This window comes from Ranitomeya variabilis, chromosome 5 (genome assembly GCF_051348905.1).
Source record: "Ranitomeya variabilis isolate aRanVar5 chromosome 5, aRanVar5.hap1, whole genome shotgun sequence".
Taxonomy (NCBI): Eukaryota; Metazoa; Chordata; class Amphibia; order Anura; family Dendrobatidae; genus Ranitomeya; species Ranitomeya variabilis.
Window position 1 is genome coordinate 487,052,509 of NC_135236.1, and position 20,549 is coordinate 487,073,057.

Genomic DNA, 20,549 nt, shown 5'->3' on the forward strand with positions numbered 1-20,549 from the left:
TTCCAGCTTGTCTATCCATTCTCATGATTCCACTGTGTCGTCTATCCCGGATGTGTCCACTCCCATTCATGATCCAATCCTTCAATTTGTTGCCCCTTCCCCTGTAACCCCTGCCTCATCAACTACCACCCAAACCTCACATCTCCTCACCCCCTTAAGGTCCACCTCATCTCACCCTCAGATAGGCCCTTGATCCAAAACCCAATCACCCCTATCCTAAATCCCCCCATCCTAAACCCAATCACCCCTATCCTAAACCCATTTTTTTGTTAAATATTGTTAAATAAAATTTGTATTTTTTTGCCACAATATCTGTGTTTTCTTTGTACCTTTATGCGCCGCCGCCGCAAACACACACAGGTGTGTATTGTATTGTTGAGGGAACTTGTAAGTTTAACTGGAGGTATTTAAATATTTGAGTAAGCACAAATTACAGGTACAGTGTAAAATTAAAGGTATATTTTAACATTAAAGGTACATTGTAAAATTACAGTTAAATTTTAACATTACATGTACATTTGAACAGCTCCATTTTAAAATTACATGTACATTTTAACATTACATGGAATTTTTAACATTACAGGAATATTTTAACATTGCAGGGACATTTTAACATTAAAGAAAAATTTTACTTGGCGGCTTAAGCCATTTCGTCTTGCCATGCAACACGTCCATTATCAGAAACAAAATAAGCAGCAAACTTATCCCTCATCTGAGCAACTTCCACTGAAGTCCTCAGAGAGTGATCTTGGTAATCATGCAATGAAACAGGTTCCTCAGGTTCTAAGTTTGGTCACTCTTTTACCAGGAAGTAGTTGTGCAGAAGAACACAAGCTTTCACAACCTCATCAATAGTCTAAATTTCTAGATTAATGGATGTTCCCAAAATGCACCATTTAGAAACCAGCAATCCAAAGGCACACTCAACAGTTCTTCTTGCCCTTGTCAGTCGGTAGTTGTAAATCTTTTTTGTGTGATTTAAGTCCCGACTTGAGTACGGTTTGATGAGGTTGGCACACATTTGGAATGCTTCATCCCCAACCACAACAAATGGCATTGGTGGTCCTTCAGTGTTGGGAAGAGGTTGTGGCTGTGGAAAATTAAAATCATTCCCATATAAACGTTGGCCCATATCAGAGTTTTTGAAAGCCTGTGAGTCATTTCCTCGTCCTTACGAGCCAATGTCCATGGCAACAAATCTACACCCAGCATCTGCAATTGCCATTAGAACAATGGAAAAGTATTTTATATAATTGAAATAGTCGGTTACACTTCTGGCAAGTTTCAGAATCCGAATTTGTTTGCCGTCCACAGCCCCCACACAGTTAGGAAAATTACAAATTTCCTTGAATTTTTCAGCATTTTCAAGCCATATTTCAGTTGTGGGTTGTGGGAGGAATTCTTGTTGCAGAACCTCACCTAAAATACGGCAGGTGTCTCCTATAATCCAAAAAAGTGTTGACACTCCAATTCTGAATTGAAAATGGAGGGATGACAAGGTCTCTCCGGTAGCCAGGAATCTACGGAAGAGAAAATGAGAAAATAAAATCAGTACATGGCTTTTTGAAAAATCATATTAATGACAGGTGTTTCTTTTTCCAAATTATGTACCTCAGGGTGACCAAGAGACGTTCCTCAGCAGGAATTGCTCGACAGAGCTGTGTGTCCTGCCTGGCGATTGATCCTTGGACATGTAGCAGCAGGTCATCGAAACTCTGTTCTGACATTCTTGTTTAGTCCAAAAACTTCTGAGGGTTTGCACGCAGCTCTGTGTACAAAGAGTGGTAGGCTCCACGTCTCTCTCGGAGTTCAAGGATGGGGTGTTGCCAATCTCGACGATGTCTTCTCCGTCTTTCTCTTCTTCTTTGTTCTTGACAAGCCACAGCAAAGGAAGCAGCCAATTTCAATTGTAAATCCAGATCTTCATAGAAGTCCATGACAAGATCCATCTTGCTGCTTGATACAGCAGCCAAAAAGTGAGTCTATATATATATAAATCCCATGAGACACGCCTACTGGGTGTCTGATGTCAAGGAAAAGCTACTGTGAAGCATTGGAAATATCTAACGCATGCGCATAAACAACGCAAACGCATGCCAAAATGCATGCACACGCAGCATTTTTTTGGCGTCATACGTACGATGATGAGGATAAAAAAACGCTGTGTAAGCATGCATTTGCACATGTGGATGATACGCTGCGGACTGAAATGCTAATGTGAACCTAGCCTAAACGCAGCGAAAATTAGGAAATATTGGGATTTTTACTTACGGAGACACCTGTTGGAAGTGAACATCCCAAGGAAGACATTGCACTCTTCCAGCTCGTTACCACTACCTTCACAAGTGCACCATAGTGATGTATCCATGCTCGAGTTGTTAATAAAATTAGGGGTAACTGCAGTGCCTGTGTGGCGAAGAAGAAAATAGGCATATAAATTGCAATTGCAATTTTTCTCAGGTGGGTGTCCCAAAAGTCAGACCCTCACAATCACGATTTTATAACATATCTAATTAAAGTTATGCTCACACTATGTTATTGTTAGGCAGGTTTGGAGCAAGTTCACCCTAAAACCTGCCTGAAAAAGTGCCAATAAAACACTCAAAAGAACAAATATATTCATTTCTACATAAAACCAACTTGCTGTGCACATGATTAGGCATTTGATCATCCTCTAAAGGCTTCAGGTTTCCAAATATGCTTAAAAGAAGTGGACTGCTCAGTCTCCTTGCATGTTCCTCTCTGAAGACTCTCTATACTTTGCAATACAAGTCAATAGGAAAGTTTTAAAAAAAGAATTTTTGAGCACCTTGTCAGCATTTTTGCTTCCAAAACCAAAAGAGGTTTCTTCATTGTTGAAAGGATTTAAAAAATAATCCTGAAATTGCCAATACAAAAGACACCCAAAAAGACACACAAAAAATCTGCTAGTGGTCAAAGAAGTCAAAAAAGAGTTCAGGAAACAACCAAAAAAGCACTAAAAAATGCTAAAGATTTACTAGATGCCAGAAAAAAAGACAGTTCCACGAAAAAAATTAGTCGATATTGGCTGTCTGAAAAAAAAAATTGTGTGAGCCTACCCTAAGCAGGTTTTCAAGAAATACTTTTATTTTTATTTTAAAGGTTGTACATGTGAAAAACAATAAACATAAGCTGTTCTGGTCTCTGTGTACAGGCATCCGCAGGGACATCATGACTACAGCGCACTTCACCGCTGCAGCCAGTCACTGAGCTCAGAGGTTCTGTGATGTAGGCAGCACAAGTGTTGAGCTTAGTGTTTGGCTACAGCGGTGATGTGGCTGCTTTCTCTACTTCATCAAACAGAGAGTAAACAAAGACTGGAGCGTGGCAGAAAAGGCGAGCGCTGGACCTAAGGAGGGTGAGTATCGTGTGTTCTATGTTTACAAAATATGGAAGACTTTGAAAAAAAAAACGTATTACCAGGCAACATTTTTAGCGTAATATAGAATGGTCTAAGTGGAAAATTTATTTAGAATCCTAGGTTCCTCTTATATTTAGGTCTTACCGATCAGCCTAATGTAGGACTTTATGCACGGATCATATTGTTCCACAGAACAGTTTTCATTCTTTTTTTCAAACAGGTGGCAATGTTTCTGGTAGTCCAAAAGACGAGATCTGAAAGATGTAAAATTATATTTGCAATTCATATTAAAACTTAAAAATGTTTGTTGGTCTGTCCGAAACATTAGTGCGCTCTGATGTGAGAAGAACGTTTTAGCTGTCAGTATGATCAATTACAACCCAGAAGTTCACTTTATATGTATATTTCTTAGATGCTACCATAGTAGCCAGGTGTTAATGCTTGTGGCATAGGTGCAATATGGCAATCTGAAATAAAACATGCTTAATGTGGTATTCCCATCTCCAAGATCCCATCCCAATATGTAGTAGGTGTAATAATAATAATATTATCAAATTCCTCCTATTAGAAATGTTGTATAGTTCTTCTAATAAGCTACATGTGTCGGGCATTGCAGTAGCTTAAATATCCATGGTTACAATCAGTAACTGTCACTATATGAGTGGTCGTAACCATGGATACATAGCTAATCAGGTGAACTACAGTATATTTCTAACTCAAGGTATTTGCTACTAATATTATTATTATTATTACAGCTACTAAATATTGGGATTTTATCTTGGAGATGGGTATACCCTTTTAAAGTGGTATTTCAGTAAATAAAATATATGCATTATACAGTAACAAAAAAAAGAGTGTCAAAATTTCCAAAATAATTTCTGGATCATTTTTTCATAATTTTTAATATCTCTGCTTGCAATCAGAGAGAACCTTTATTAATTACTTCTCATGTATATAAACTTCTGTCCTGATTATGCGATGAACATAAAGGCACAGGACAGATTACAGATACAGCATGTAACTGTAAAATTGATTTTACTAAAAAGAAATTAAAATATATATCTATATGCTATAAATAAACTGTTCATATTGTTTGTATGCTGTTTGTGCTTAGAGATTGCCTTAGGGGCCAATTTTTTGTACTTAAATGCATGGATTTGGGATAAAAAAATAATAATTTTTACAATAGGGTTTCATTAAAAATGTCTGCATTGTTTGACTTTTACAGGCTGTTTGTTTTCCTACAATTCTGTGGCCATAAATCAGATGGGGGGAGCTCCGAAAATGACTGATAAAAGAGTTACAAACGCCCCTTTAGACCATCATAGCGAGCTGACTGACTGATTTTAGTGGACTCATTTAGAGAGTGCAACACACATAAGCTATAGGAGGCAAATGGTGCAACATTTTTAATGAAACTCAGTTGTAAAAAATATTTTTAGGCCCAAATAAATGTATATAAGTGAAATTCCTGTAAAGAATGAACTGGTTTGATCTGTTTTTAGTACTCACCTGCACAAGTTGTCGCTCATGCAGGAATCATAGAGCTCCAGACAGTTTTTCTTTTCCCTGTCCTCAAAAGAACACTTGGGCACTATAGTCTTGCGTCTGCGTTCTCCACAGTTTGCATTCTGCTTGCATGGACAAAATAGCAATCTCTTTGTGAATTCCATAGGAAGTTTTTTTAAAAAATTCCTGAGGTGGTTGTGACACTTCCGTCGGTCACAAAAGCCTACAGCTTTTGAAACACTGCAGGCAATAACATATTCGTTCTTCAATTGCGTGCACTTCTCAATGGAACTACAAATAGCCGCTTCATGTAAACAAGTGTTCGTCTCCTCATTGGGAAGGAGAGACTCTGAGATAAAATATTAGAATAAATATATTTATTAGTCAGGGAAATATTTTATAGAATTAAATGATAAAAAGTCCCAATAAATACTCCTAGGGTCACCATTAGAATAAATACATCAGAAAACACCACAACCAAAAATCCACTGGTTAGATATATAGAGATTACCACATTTAATGACAAAATATATTATTTTATTGAAATATTTTTTTATTTTTTTTTAAATAAAATTAGGTACCTCAACAAAGTGGGACACAGAACAATATCCATATGTACACAACACGATGGAACAAGTAACAATGGTAACAGACTGGCATTACCTAGTTATACAATAGCTATCTTAAATACGCATTAAGGAAAAGGAATACAGCCCAATGTGGAATGTATATTTACCGACATTTGTATCTCAAGGAAAGCCGTGCCATCCTGTTCTGTGTCCCTCACCCCGACGCGTGTTTCATACCACTTCCTCAGGGGGCGTGTTGTGCACATATGGATTTGTTGAGGTACCTAATGTTATTAACATTTTTGAATATATTTCAATAAAATAATATATTTTATCATTAAATGTAGTATTCACTACCACCAGCGGATTTTTGGTTGTGGTATTTTCTGATATGTATTTTATAGACTTAGCAAGAAATATTTTCAGCCTTTTCCACTGGAAACCAATCATATCACTTCTTTCATAGTCTAACATGCAATTTAAAATGAAAGGTATGGCCCTGTTTGCTATTGGAAACCTCTTCTGTATCCGGAGGACATCACTGTGGCCAACTCTCACCTCTGAACTGCCAACCAGCGAAGCACAGTAAGCGCTGATCACCATTGTCCGACAGGTAGATCACCAGAAGAAATAATTGAGGCTCTATAAACCTGCCATACAGGACCACTTCATATCTAATTAAAGGGAACCTGTCTTCACAACCACGGGCAACATGAATCATACAATGGCTATGTGACTGCATCCAAGTATGTTTTCCTCGGAAATACTGAGATATTTCACAGTACAAAAACTTTGAAAAGATAGTTAGGGACTACGGAGTCGATTCATTAAGACCTAATGAACAGGCTTGCTGAAGCACAATGGGCCAAATTAACTTAATTAGGTGCATCTCTGTCAAGTGTTGTTGCCAGAAATGTACTAGAGTCAGAGACTGGAGTAAGTTCTGCCACTAAATAGGTGTAACATTTTATGAATTTGATGGTGAAACTTAACTATGTCTCATCCTGCTCATGCTCCACCCATGCTAAGCCCATATTGGCATAGCTGGCCAGGACTAGCATGTAAACACTAAGGCTTCTTTTACACATACCGTTGTTTTGCGGCCGCAATAGATTTCTATGGGGCCGCAAAAACGGGCCGCAATAATTTCACGGTGCTCTGTGCGCCGTATGGCCGTGAGGGCCGTATTTATGGCTGTGAAAAAAGATTGAGCCTGCTCGATCTTTTTCATGGCTTATGGACATGGCCCCCATTGAAAATCAATGGGGCCGCATAAACAACTGAAGCTTGTTTTTGCGGTGCACTGTGACTTCCGGTTTTGCAGAACGCTGTTTTTTTTCCAATACTATTTCCGAATAACGGCGATCTGCAAGTTTTTTGCGGTCCGTTATTGTGGCAGACCGTGAAAATTGCGGCGATGCAACCCGCAAAAACGGCCCACAATAATGGGCCGCAAAAAACCCGGTAGGTGTAAAAGAAGCCTTACAGTTGCAATATTTTTATGCAACTTTTAATTTGCACAAAAATATTACAACTTATTAAGGTGTTTTATGCAAGAATTAAGTCATAAGCACCTTCATTAATCAGCCCCCATGTATATCGGCTTACTAGTCCACGGCAGGTCCCTGGCCAGCTCCTTCTTTTGACTAACAGGTCTCTCCCTATGTATACACTTTAGTAGAGACCTGTACACTCTTAGGCCAGTCTCACACGTCCAGATAATTCCGGTACCAGAAAAAACGGTACCGGAGTTATCCGTGTCCGTGTGCTCATGTGGCACATCAGTGTGGCACACGTGCGGCAGCCCTGTGCCGCCCGTGTGCCGCCTGAAGACCACACGGACCGTGCAGGAGAGACATGGCTACAGTTAAGTGCTGTCCCCAGCGTGTGGTGCTGAAGCCGGCATTCATCCCTTCTGTCCTGCTTGGCTGAAAGCAGCGCTTGCAGGAGAGAAGGGATGAAAGATCAAGTTTAAAAAAAACTTGATCTTTCATCCCTTCTCTCCTGCAAGTGCTGCTTTCAGCCGAGCAGGACAGAAGGGATGAATGCCGGCTTCAGCACCAAACGCAGGGCACAGCGCTTAACTGTAGCGCTGTTTCTCCTGCAGCGGTACGTGCACACGAAGGAGAGTGCACACTGTCCTCCGTGTGCACGTGTGCGGGACGCTTTGCGGACCGTGCTGCCAGAGAAAAATGGACATGTCTCCGTGTTTTGCACACGGACACACGGTCCGTGAAAACACGCAGGCATGTGCATGGACCCATTCATTTGAATGGGTCTACGTGTGTCAGTGACGTGAGAAAACTGTCACTACACGTAGCGGAGTGACTGACGTGTGAAACCGGCCTTATGGAGAGGCCTGTCAATCAACTGAGGATGGGCGGGAGAAGTGTCACTGTGTTTCAGAGGAAACACATCTGTCTGCAATAGTGCAGACAGTGTCTGATAAATGCTGTCCGTTGCAGGGCCTGACGTAGTAATATATGACTTTTCTATTTAGTTTTTTGAATCCCTAAGGCTACTTTCACACTAGCGTTAACTGCAATACGTCGCAATGCATAGTTTTGCCGAAAAAACGCATCCTGCAAAAGTGCTTGCAGGATGCGTTTTTTCTGCATTGACTAATTAGCGACGCATTTGCGACGCATTGACACATGTCGCAACCGTCGTGCGACAGTTGCGCCATGTTGTGGCGGACCATCGGGAGCAAAAAACGTTACATGTAACGTTTTTTGCTCACGACGGTCTGCTTTTTCCGACCGCGCGTGCGCGGCCGGAACTCCGCCCCCACCTCCCCGCACTTCCCCGCACCTCACAATGGGGCAGCGGATGCGCTGGAAAAATGCATCCGCTGCCCCCGTTGTGCGGCGGAGACAACGCTAGCGTCGGTGACCTCGGCCCGACGCACGGCGACGGACCGAGCCCGACGCTAGTGTGAAAGTAGCCTAAGTCATACACCACCCTTTGAGTCCCTGTAATAGCAATAAAACAGCCTTCCTGAAAATGCATTGTGAAACAACCTAAATATTAAGTGATATTGTCTAGTGTCTGTGTTCTTTACATCTAACGATTGTAATGGATGGAGCCCATACATTTTTCAGAATCTGGGATCACTGGAGGGTTCTCTAGCTCTGTGATCGCCTAGCCCAATCCTGTTTGATCCAGCCAATCCATGGTTGGAATCCATTGGCAAAAGCAATAAAAAATATATCATAGAGGCATGTATGTTGTATATGTAATAACAGCAATTCAGAGGCTGCATGTACAAACGATATTAGACAATTACACAATAAAACATAATGAATCAATTAAAATAATGGGATTGAGGGTCCTGTTTGCAAGCTTACAACATATAAGGAAACAAGGCTGCTATGGGGCCCGTGAGTTGAGTTGAGTTGAGGATGGGGGGCAGTGATGAGCAGCATGACCCCGCGCCAAGCATCCCAAGATACTGAGACAGTTGAATACAATGGTGGAACAGTGAGCAATCAGTGCCCTGCTCCACCATTCAGCCGGTGCCTTTAAGTCTCAGTGCAGCAGGTGCAGTAACATCACAAGATCACACCTGGTGTACGAAATCTCAGTCCACATGTTACACACACAAGAATGACACTTTGAGGAATGGGGCTAGGTTTTTTATTAGTCAGTACTTATAGGTGAAACTTATGGGAGTATAATACTGTGTGGAGGCCATTATACTGTGTGAAGGCCATCATATTATAAGGGAGAGCTGTGAGGCCCACAATACTGTCTGAGAGGCTATGGGGGACATTATATTGTGAGGGTCCATCATATTGTATGGGCCTGTGAGGGCCATCATACTGTGTAGGGTGGCCTCATTCTATGTGGGTCTGCTGTAGTAGGGTAATCATACTGTGTGCTGGGTCATCATACTGTATGAGGGGCTGGGGGAACCATTATACTATGTTTTGAGAGTTACTTTTGGAAAGCATCATACTGTGTGACCATCATTCTGTATGGGTAATGTGGGGGACCATCATATTATGCATGGGGGCTGTGGACCATCATATTGTGTGGGGGCCTGGGGGCTATAGAGGCCATTATACTGTGTGGGGAGCTATGGAGCCATCACACTGTGTACAGGAAGCTTCTGTCAGTGTACACTCCCTGACGGAAGTTATGTCGCTTATCCATGTTATGTAAATAAAAGCTTATAACCTGACATTAAATTCATCCATTGGTTGTATAAATTATTCTTTTGAAAGCTGAAACCCTCCAAAATTTGGTTTAGGTTAAGAAAATAAATTGGCAACAATGCAGAAATATTGATCAGTTAATGGACACAGAATGGCCAGACTTTGGCAAGACAAAAGTTTTGTCACCCACAGAAAGTAATGTGATATTCAAACAAATAATTAACTTAACATACAAATATATGTTGCATAACATTGGTGAATTAAGTTGTGGTGCTATTAGAGTCACATTTCATATTTTGTGTGTCTTCCATGTGGTGGGGAGCTATGTGGATTATCATACCGTGTGTGGGGAGCTGTGTGGGCTATTGTTCTGTATGTGAGAGCAATCTCATATTGTGCATGGGGACTGTGGTGGCCATCATACTGTGTGGGGGTTTGTAGGAGCATCACACTGTGTGTGGGACTTGTATGGGGCATTATATTGTAGGGGGTGACTGTGGGAACATGATGTTAGAAAAAGCAGAAGTACAATCACTGGTATATACGGTACGTGTGTGTTAGATGGTTGGCACTAGTACAAAAATCTTTCCAACACAGTTAGTAAGGATAAAACTTGCCATTTTGGGAGCAAAACCCATCTTTTTAAAGAAGTCTCCTGAACTTTTACTTACTGAGGCTCATGCAGCTATCACTCTAGACTGATTTGAATGAAGTGGAGTCTTCTCTTATCAGTCCAGCAAAACACAGATTTTAGAAAAATAAATTATGTCCTGCCAGAATATATCTTCTTATAAAGGATAGAACAGTGTACACAAATCTACGTTCAAATAAAGCCAACAATTATAATTATAAGCACCCTTACAATTACAAAGAACATAATCTCAGTGTTAGAATTTAGGTTATTTTTAACGTCCCTTAGGCTCAGATAAGGACATATGGTTTCCATATGATTTCTATTACAATTTGCAACATCTTGTACGTGGAACATAAGGATAATGACCCAGATCAGGAAATTAGGAATGAGTGGTCCTGGTGGAATAGTACCATGTGTGAAAACACACAAGTCAGGGACAAAACATGGTCAAGTAATGGATACAGATGTTATTCGTCCAAACAGCCTCTAGATATGTAGCTGTCAATAAGTGTGAATAATTCACGAGGTCTTGGGTTATGTGTACATAAGAATGCCTTATACTCAATCTCTAAGCTAATAACTTGGTTCTTCAATGTGATGTTAAAATTGAGCCAGCGGGATCAGAATCTTATAAAATGCACGAGGTTTTCATATCCCAATAATACATCTCCTTCATCTTGATTCCCTAATTTAGCATGCATTTAGCATTTAGCATTAGCTATCAGGTTAATATGTGTGTTATTTCCATTGGAGGTTGTTTGATGAACTTTAATTGTTCGTGCTTAGAAAGTCTGTGTGAACAATGCTGCACAGTATGTTGTTGGAGGCAGGACATTTCTTTATGAAGAAATTTGGGCACTTTTACTATTCAGGTCTATTATTTAGACAGTTTAAACCCTGAATGACCCAGAAACTTTTAGTTTTGCACTTTCCTTTTTTTCCTCTCCTTGTTCCAAGAGCCATAATTCGTTTTTGGGAAATAATATGAGGGCCTGTTTTTTGCAGGACGAGTTAGAGTTTTGAATGACCTCGTCCGTTTTACTGTGTAATGTGGTGAAAAAAGCTAAACAAATGAAATGTGTAGTGTGATTGTGGAAAAAAAGTGCAATTCTGCCTATATTTTGAGATTGTTTTGGTAAAAATGACTTTGTAATATAATTCTACAGGTGAGTACAAGTACAGCTTACATACCAAACTTGTCCAGTTTTTTGTTATTTTAATGGAGAAAAAATATTTTGAAATTCATAAAAAATATAAATATATCTGTAACGCCATCTTTTGAGATTCGTTACTTTTTATTTTTCCATATTTTTCAATCCATAATGTTGGATAAGGGCTTGTGTGCTTAATTTTCATGGATATTTTGGTATATATATATATTAATATATGTAGTTTGAGAGGTTTTTTTATTGTATTTTCTATGGGAAGTGTGTGGATTTGAAAAGTAGAAATTCTGGCATTATATTTTCAGCGTGTAATGTATGGTTTCAATAATTTAATACGTTGGTTTTCTTTGGACACAGGGATAAAAATACGGCTAATTTTTTAATGTCTTTCCTTTTAATGGAGTAAAAATTGGTAATTTGAACTTTTATGCGTTTCATTTATTTTATTTTATTTTTTTTTTACTTTAATTTTTAACCCCCTTAGTAAACTTGAACTTACAATCGTTCGATAGTTTAATTGGCAGGGGTTAATGTGACTGCAGAATGCCGAATTGTGAAACGCTGTCACAATTCCTTAGCATTCCCCTTGCTTGTCAGTTGTCATGTGACCAAAGTCAAGAATACCCCTTTAAGATATCAATAGCAAGGAAAAGCAAGGCAGACACATGGAAGCATTATACAATAGATGTTTACCAGAAGTGACAGTTAAGAGTTGCCTCAACTTCGTTTCTTCTTTGGTTTCTAAGTCATCTGCGTATGGAGAGTCATAGGAAACTAGGGAACCTGTGTAAAAAAAACACAACAGTAAATAGTGAATTACGTTACATGGTGTTTAATAATATTAATATATGATATATTATTATTTTAATAAAAGCCCTGTTCATGGATCTAAATATGCAGCTTGCAACATTCAGGAACATTGCAAACTTGGAGAGGAGTTTAGAGCTCACTGAGGATGTTCTGGCTGGGGCTGGTAGCTGGGTAATAGCTAAGGCATATGCACACAGAGTCTTTTAAATACTGGCATCCCTATATCTCATTCAGAAGACGCTTCGGAAAAACGCCGCAGTATTTTTCCTGAATTGTTTTTTCTGACCTCTGTTTGGATGCCTTCTGCGGAGGCTTTAGTACAGAAGGATGGACAGGTCACTTCTTTTAGCCACTTCACGGATTGAAAAGCCTGAAGTGGTTAAAAGATGTTACGAAAGACAGAACACATGCACAGCAAGTCATTTTGACACTACAGTTCATATATTAATTCTTTTTGGAGTTTGTTTTAGTGCTATTTCAGGCGGAATCCATCTGAAAAAGATGCCATGTGCACAAACCCCCAGAAGAAAGAGATAGGGGAAAAATATCAGATAACCCAATCCTGATCTGAGGCAACCTAGTAAATATGTCTGTTTGGCTGATATTAGGGAATGCTAATCTAGAACTAGCATTAATACTCTATGGTTTTGCTCCTAACAACCAGGAAATTGTCTTTCGTAGCAAGAAGAGAAATAGGAGTGCAGCAAAGGCCAGACAGATGTTGGTGGTAGTGGGACTCTATAATTAGGTGGACAGAGAGGGTCATCTGCCATCATGACTGAGAATGCTGAACAATGTGTTGGCTACCTCTCAAGTGTGGCATAATGCAGGTCGCATACACAGATTGCTGGATGGAGGCTAAGGAAAACCAAGTGGTTATGGCAGTCATAGGAAGATGAAAGGTCCTTTAACCCCTTAGTGACAGAGCCAATTTGGTACTTAATGACCGAGCCAATTTTTACAATTCTGACCAGTGTCACTTTAAGAGGTTATAACTCTGGAACGCTTTATCAGATCCCGCTGATTCTGAGAGATTGTTTTTTCGTGACATATTGTACTTCAAGTTAGTGGTAACATTTCTTTGATATTACTTGCAATTATTTATGAAAAAAATGGAAATATGGCGAAAATGTTTAAAATTTTGCAATTTTCAAACTTTGTATTTTTATGCCCTTAAATCAGAGAGATATGTCACAAAAAATAGTTAATAAATAACATTTCTCACATGTCTACTTTACATCAGCACAATTTTGGAAACAATTTTTTTTTTTTGTTAGGGAGTTATAAGGGTTAAAAGTTGACCAGCAATTTCTCATTTTTACAACACCATGTTTTTTTAGGGACCACATCACCTTTGAAGTGATTTTGAGGGGTCTATATGATAGAAAATAACCAAGTGTGACACCATTCTAAAAACTGCACCCCTCAAGCTGCTCAAAACCACATTCAAGAAGTTTATTAACCCTTTACGTACTTCACAGGAACTAAAACAATGTGGAAGAAAAAAATGAACATTTAACTTTTTTTTGCAAACATTTTACTTCAGAACCATTTTTTTTAATTTTCACAAGTGTAAAAACAGAAATTTAACCACAAATTTTGTTGTGCAATTTTTCCTGAGTACGCCGATACCCCATATGTGGAGGTAAACCACTGTTTGGGCGCACCGCAGAGCTTGGAAGTGAAGGAGCACCGTTTGACTGTTTCAATGCAGAATTGGCTGGAATTGAGATCGGATGCCATGTCGCGTTTGGAGAGTCTCTGATGTGCCTAAACAGTGGAAACCCCCCACAAGTGATACCATTTTGGAAACTAGACCCCTTAAGGAACTTATCTAGATGTGTGGTGAGCACTTTGAACCCCCAAGTGCTTCACAAAAGTTTATAACGTAGAGCCGTGAAAATAAAAAATCTCATTTTTTCTACAAAAATGATCTTTTTGCCCCCAAATTTTTATTTTCACAAGGGTAACAGGAGAAATTAGACCACAAAAGTTGTTGTGCAATTTCTCCTGAGTACGTCGATACCCCATATATGGGGGTAAACCACTGTTTGGGCGCACCGCAGAGCTTGGAAGAGAAGGAGTGTCGTTTTACTTTTTCAATGTAGAATTGGCTGGAATTGAGATCGGACGCCATGTCACGTTTGGAGAGCCGCTGATGTGCCTAAACAGTAGAGACCCCCCACATATGACACCATTTTGGAAACTAGACCCCTTAAGGAACTTATCTAGATGTGTGGTGAGCACTTTAAACCCCCAGGTGCTTCACAGAAGTTTATAACGTAGAGACGTGAAAATAAAAAAATCGCATTTTTTCTACAAAAATGATCTTTTTGCCTCCAAATTTTTATTTTACCAAGGGTAACAGGAGAAAATGGACCCCAGAAGTTGTTGTACAATTTGTCTTGAGTACGCCGACACCCCACATGTGGGGGTAAACCACTGTTTGGGCGCATGGCTGAGCTCGGAAGCAAAGGAGCGCCATTTGACTTTTCAATGCAAAATTGACTGGAATTGAGATCGGACGCCATGTCGCGTTTGGAGAGCCCCTGATGTGCCTAAACAGTAGAAACCCCCCAAAAGTGACCCCATTTTGGAAACTAGACCCCCCATGGAACTTATCTAGATGTGTAGTGAGAACTTTGAATGCCCAAGTGCATCACAGAAGTTTATAATGCAGAGTCGTGAAAATAAAAAATATATTTTTTTTAACAATTAAGATTTTTTAGCCCCCAAGTTTTTATTTTCACAAGGGTAACAAGATAAATTGGACCCCAAAAGTTGTTGTCCAATTTGTCCTGAGTATGCTGGTACCCCATATGTGGGGGTAAACCACTGTTTGGGCGCACGGCAGAGCTCGGAAGAGAAGGAGCGCCATTTTGGAATGCAGACTTTGATAGAATTGTCTGCGGGCGTTATGTTGCGTTTGCAGACCCCTAATGTACCTAAACAGTAGAAACCCCCAACAAGTGACCCCATTTTGGAAAATAGACCCCCCAAGGAACTTATCTAGATATGTGGTGAGAACTTTGAATGCCCAAGTGCTTCACAGAAGTTTATAATGCAGAGTAGTGAAAATAAAACATATTTTTTTTCCCACAAAAAAGATTTTTTTAGCCTCCAAATTTTTATTTTCACAAAGGTAACAAGAGAAATTGGATGCCAATATTTGTTCTCCAATTTGTCCTGAGTATTCTGGTACCCCATATGTGGGGGTAAACCACTGTTTTGGCACACGGCAGAGCTCGGAAGAGAAGGAGCGCCATTTTGGAATTCAGACTTTGATAGAATTGTCTGTGGGTGTTATGTTGCGTTTGCAGAGCCCCTGATGTACCTAAACAGTAGAAACCCCCACAAGTGACCAAATTTTGGAAACTAGACCCCCTAAGGAACTTATCTAGATATGTGGTGAGAACTTTGAAAGCTCAAGTGCTTCACAGAAGTTTATAATGCAGAGTAGTGAAAATAAAAAAATATTTTTTTTTCCAACAAAAAAGATTTTTAGCCCCCAAGTTTTTATTTTCACAAGGGTAACAGGAGAAATTGGACCCCAAAAGTTGTTGTCCAATTTATCCCGAGTACGCTGATGCCCCATATGTGGGGGTAAACCACTGTTTGGGCGCACGGCAGAGCTCAGAAGGGAGGGAGTACCATTTGACTTTTTTAGCGCAAAATTGGCTGTCGTGTTTGGAGACCCCCTGATGTACCTAAACAGTGGAAACCCCCAAATTATAACTCCAACCCTAACTCCAACACACCCCTAACCCTAATCTCAACCCGATCCATAATCCTAATCACAACCCTAACGATAATCACAACCCTAACCCCAAAACAGCCCTAATCTCAACCCTAACCATAACCCTAATCAAAACCCTAAATCCAACACACCCCTAACCCTAATCCCAACCCTAACCCTAATCCCAACCCTAATCCCAAACGTAACACTAATCCCAACCCTAATCCAAACCCTAACCCTAATCCCAACTCTAACCCTAACTTTAGCCCCAACCCTAACTTTAGCCCCAACCCTAACCATAACTTTAGCCCCCGTCGTCACAAAAAAAGTTCAATGTAACCTTTTTTTTGTACGTCGCGTCCGCCATTTCCGCGCATGCTTGGCCGTAACTCTGCCCCCTCCTCCCCAGGACATAGACTGGGCAGCGGATGCGTTGAAAAACTGCATCCGCTGCCCACGTTGTGCACAATTTTCACAACGTGCGTCGGTACGTCGGGCCGACGCATTGCGACCGCCCCGTACCGACGCAAGTGTGAAAGAAGCCTAAGGCTACTTTCACACTAGCGTCGTACTCGGCCCATCGCAGTGTGTCGGGCCGACGTACCGACGCTAGCGTTGTAAGCGCCGCACAACGGGTGCAGCGGATGCTGTTTTTTCAACGCATCCGCTGCCCCATTGTGAGGTGCGGGGAGGCGGGGGCGGAGTTCCGGCCACGCATGCGCGGTCGGAAATGGCGGACACGTCGCACAAAAAAGTTACATGTAGTTTTTTTTGTGTCGACGGTCCGCCAAAGCACGACGCATCCGTCGCACGACGGATGCGACATGTGGCAATCCGTCGCAATGCATCGCTAATGCAAGCCAATGGAGAAAAAACGCATCCTGCAAGCACTTTTGCAGGATGCGTTTTTTCTCCGACGCATTGCGACAGAAGCCAAAAAACGCTAGTGTGAAAGTAGCCTAACCCTAACCCTAGCCCTAACCCTAACCCTAAATTTAGCCCCAACCCTAACCCTAACTCTAACCCTAACCCTAACTCTAACCCTAACCCTAACTCTAACCCTAACTCTAACCCTAACCCTAACTCTAACCCTAACTCTAACCCTAACCCTAACCCTAATTTTAGCCCCAACTCGTCTTCTCCTGCCGGCCGGCAGATGGCAGCAGATGGCGGGCGCACTGCGCATGCGCCCGCCATGGTGAAAAAGCCGGCTGGCAGGAGAAGACAGAAGAGGACCCAGGGACACCGGGTGAGTATGTTAGGGTCCCCGAATCCCCCTATTTCTCTGTCCTCTGATGTGCGATCACATCAGAGGACAGAGAAATAACTGATCGCTTTTTTTTTTCTTTTTTTGCGGTCGCCGGTAAACTGTTAATTACCGGCGATCGCAAAGCAGGGGTCGGTGCAAACCGACCCCGATCATGTTCTTTGGGGTCTCGGCTACCCCCGGCAGCCAAGACCCCAAAGATCCTCCGGGTGCCGGGCGGCGGGCGTACTGCGCGTACGCCCGCCATTTTTTCCCGGAAAAAAGATGGCGGCGCCCATCGGGAGCCACGAGGAGCACCGGGGGAGGTAGGTAAGTATCGGGGGGCTATTGGGGGCCATCGGGGACCACATTTCTCTGTCCTCCGATGTGCGATCACATCGGAGGACAGAGAAATTAAACGGCAAATCGCGTTTTGTTTTTTTTTGTTGCGACCGCCGGTAAACGGTTAATTACCGGCGATCGCAACTCGGGGGTCGGTAAAAACCCCCCGAATCATGTTCTCTGGGGTCTCGGCTACCCTCGGCAACCGAGACCCCAGAGAAAATCCGACTCTGGGGGGGCGCTATTCACTTTTTCCACAGCGCCGTTAATTAACGGCGCTGTGGTTTAAGTACCCTTAGCGGCCGCCATTAAAAGGCGTATCGGCGGTCGTTAAGGGGTTAAATTGATATCAGGAAGCTGAGAGAGAAGCTGTAGTCTAGAACCTCCAAGATGGCGGATTACCATGAGTGTGACTAGAAAGACAGCAGAAGCTTTGGGAGATAAATTAGGCCACGTGCACACGTTAAGTATTTGGTGAGTTTCTTACCTCAGTATTTGTAAGCCAAAACCAGGAGTGGGTGATAAATACAGAAGTGGTGACGTGTTTCTATTATACTCTTCCTCTGATTGTTCCACTGTTGGTTTTGGCTTACACATACTGAGGTAAAAAACTGACCAAATATTCAATGTGCACACATGGACTAAGCGGATTACATAATTGTGCAAGAAGAAAGGGCTTATGGTCATGATAGAATTTGGCTGAATTACCTGCTGGTTACAGGTTTTACAGTAGGGACAGGTTGCACCTCAATGGAAAGGATACAGCTGTGCTGAGGAATTGGTTAAAAGGTTGGATGAGCTTTTAATCCCTGAATGCTCCATGATATACCATACTATTGCACCATGTAATGTGTCAGGGCGTGTGTTTGGAGCGGGTTCCGGAGCCGAGCTTGCTCCTCATAAGTGCCCAGTTCTAGGCACTACATTTTAAAAAAGACATTGAAAAACTGGAGCAAGTTCAGAGAAGAGTTACCAGGATGGTGAACGCACTGCAAAGAATGTTTTATGATGAGCAGTTAACACCTATACCCCCCAAGCCTGTTTGCACCTTTATGACCAGGCCAAATTTTACAATTTTGACCAGTGTCACTTTATGTGGTAATAACTCTGGAATGCTTCAACATATCCCACAGACTGTTTTTTTCATGACACATTTTTACATCATGATAGTGGTAAAATTTCTTTGATATGACTTGCAATTATTTATGAAAAAAATGAAAATTTGGGAACATTTTAAAAATTGAGCAAGTTTTATGCCCTTAAATCAGCGAGATATGTAACAAAAATAGTTAATAAATAACATTTCCCATATGTCTACTTTGCATCACTATATTTTTTGAAACATACTATTTTTTTTGTTAAGAAGTTATAAAGGTTAAAGTTGACCAGCGATTTCTCATTTGTTCAACAAAATTTACAAAACCTTTTTTTTATGAACCACATTACATTTGAAGTGACTTTGAGGGGCCTATATGACAGAAAATACCTTAGGCTATGTTCACACTTTGCGGTTTTTGCTGCGGATCCGCAGCGGATTTGCAGCTGCGGATCCGCAGCAGTTTTCCATGCAGGGTACAGTACAATGTTACCCTATGGAAAACAAAAACCGCTGTGCCCACTTTGCGTTTTTCCGCTTGAAAATCCGCGCTGATTTTCTGCGGAAAAAAAGATGGAGCATGTCAATTCTTTCTGCGGATTCCGCAGCGGTTTTCCACCTGCACCAATAGGAAAGTGCAGTTGGAAACCCGCAGTGGAATCCGCAGTAGAAACCGCACAAAAAACCGCAGTGAAAACCACCGCGGTTTTGCACTGCGGTTTTTCCAAATCCGCAGCTGAAAAATCCGCAGCAAAAAAAGGAAAGTGTGAACAAGCCCTAAAAGTAACACCATTCTAAAAACTGCACTCCTCAAGGTGCTCAAAACCATGTGAAAGAAGTTTATTAACCCTTTAGGTGCTTCACAAGAATTTTACTTTAGACCCAATTTTTATATTTTCACAAGGGTAACAGAAAAAAATGGACACCAAAATTTGTTGTGCAATTTGTCCTGAACCTGCCGATACTTAATATGTGGGGGAAAACAGCTCGGAAGGAAAGGAGTGCCATTTTACTTTTTGAATGCCACATTTGCTGGAATAATTACAGGATGCCGTGTTGTGTTTGGAAAGCCCCTGATGTACCTGATCATTATAAACCTTCCACAAGTGACATCAGTTTGGAAACTAACTAATAATAAAAATCAATTTGCACAAAAAGTGAAGAAAGAGATATGCTTCAGTAGGGGTTAATGAAGATTTATATGAGGTCCTGTCAGGAAAATAGGTGACTAAGAAAAAACATGGACCTAAAAATAAATAAATGTGGCAGTCACTGACATCGCTCACCCCTTTCTCTCCTGGGCCCCGACCATCTTTCCCTCCCCGCACTCAATTGTATTCACATATGCCAGACGCTAATACAATTACTGCATGGCCGCCCGGCTCAGTAGCAGAGCAGCTGTAATCTCCCCTGTTCTGCTGGGATCTCCAGCAAGAAGCAGGCCACTTCCGGCCTGCGCCTTGTTAGAGGAGGCACACGCAGTTATGCCATCCAGCGTCCACTGCTGTACTTCACAGAAGAGGAGGTGGTGGACTGGAGCCAAGATAAGGAGAGTAGAAACTTTTCTTTATTTTTTTGAAATTCTTATATTACTGTGCATGGGGGCATAAAATGATGGGTTGTGCAGATAAGGAGGGAATAAAATGAGAGGAGAGGCTGTGCTGATGGAGGGGAATAAAATTAGGAGCTGTGCTGATGGGGGAATAAAATGAGGGGCTGTGCAGATGGGGGGAATAAAATGAGGGGCTGTGAAGATGGGGGGATAAAATGAGGGTCTGTACAGAGGGGGGAATAAACTGAGGGGCTGTGCTGATGGGGATAAAATAAGGCGAGGGGCTGTGCTGATGGAAGGAATAAAATGAGGGGCTCTGCAGAAGTAGGGAATAAAATGAGGGTTTGCGC

At 41.3% G+C, this 20,549-nt stretch overlaps 1 protein-coding gene across 2 annotated transcripts in view; it reads right to left on the reverse strand.

Moving 5' to 3' along the window:
* Positions 1-20,549, reverse strand: part of GFRA3 (GDNF family receptor alpha 3) — a 124,364-nt gene that overhangs the window by 10,142 nt on the left and 93,673 nt on the right. For both annotated transcript variants that reach the window (XM_077265545.1, XM_077265544.1), the window contains exons 3-6: positions 12,111-12,200; positions 4,895-5,240; positions 3,527-3,636; positions 2,272-2,406 (exon numbers count right to left, since the gene is read on the reverse strand). In XM_077265545.1, coding sequence (XP_077121660.1) covers positions 2,272-2,406; positions 3,527-3,636; positions 4,895-5,240; positions 12,111-12,200 — 681 coding nt within the window. The remainder of the gene's footprint in view (positions 1-2,271; positions 2,407-3,526; positions 3,637-4,894; positions 5,241-12,110; positions 12,201-20,549) is intronic.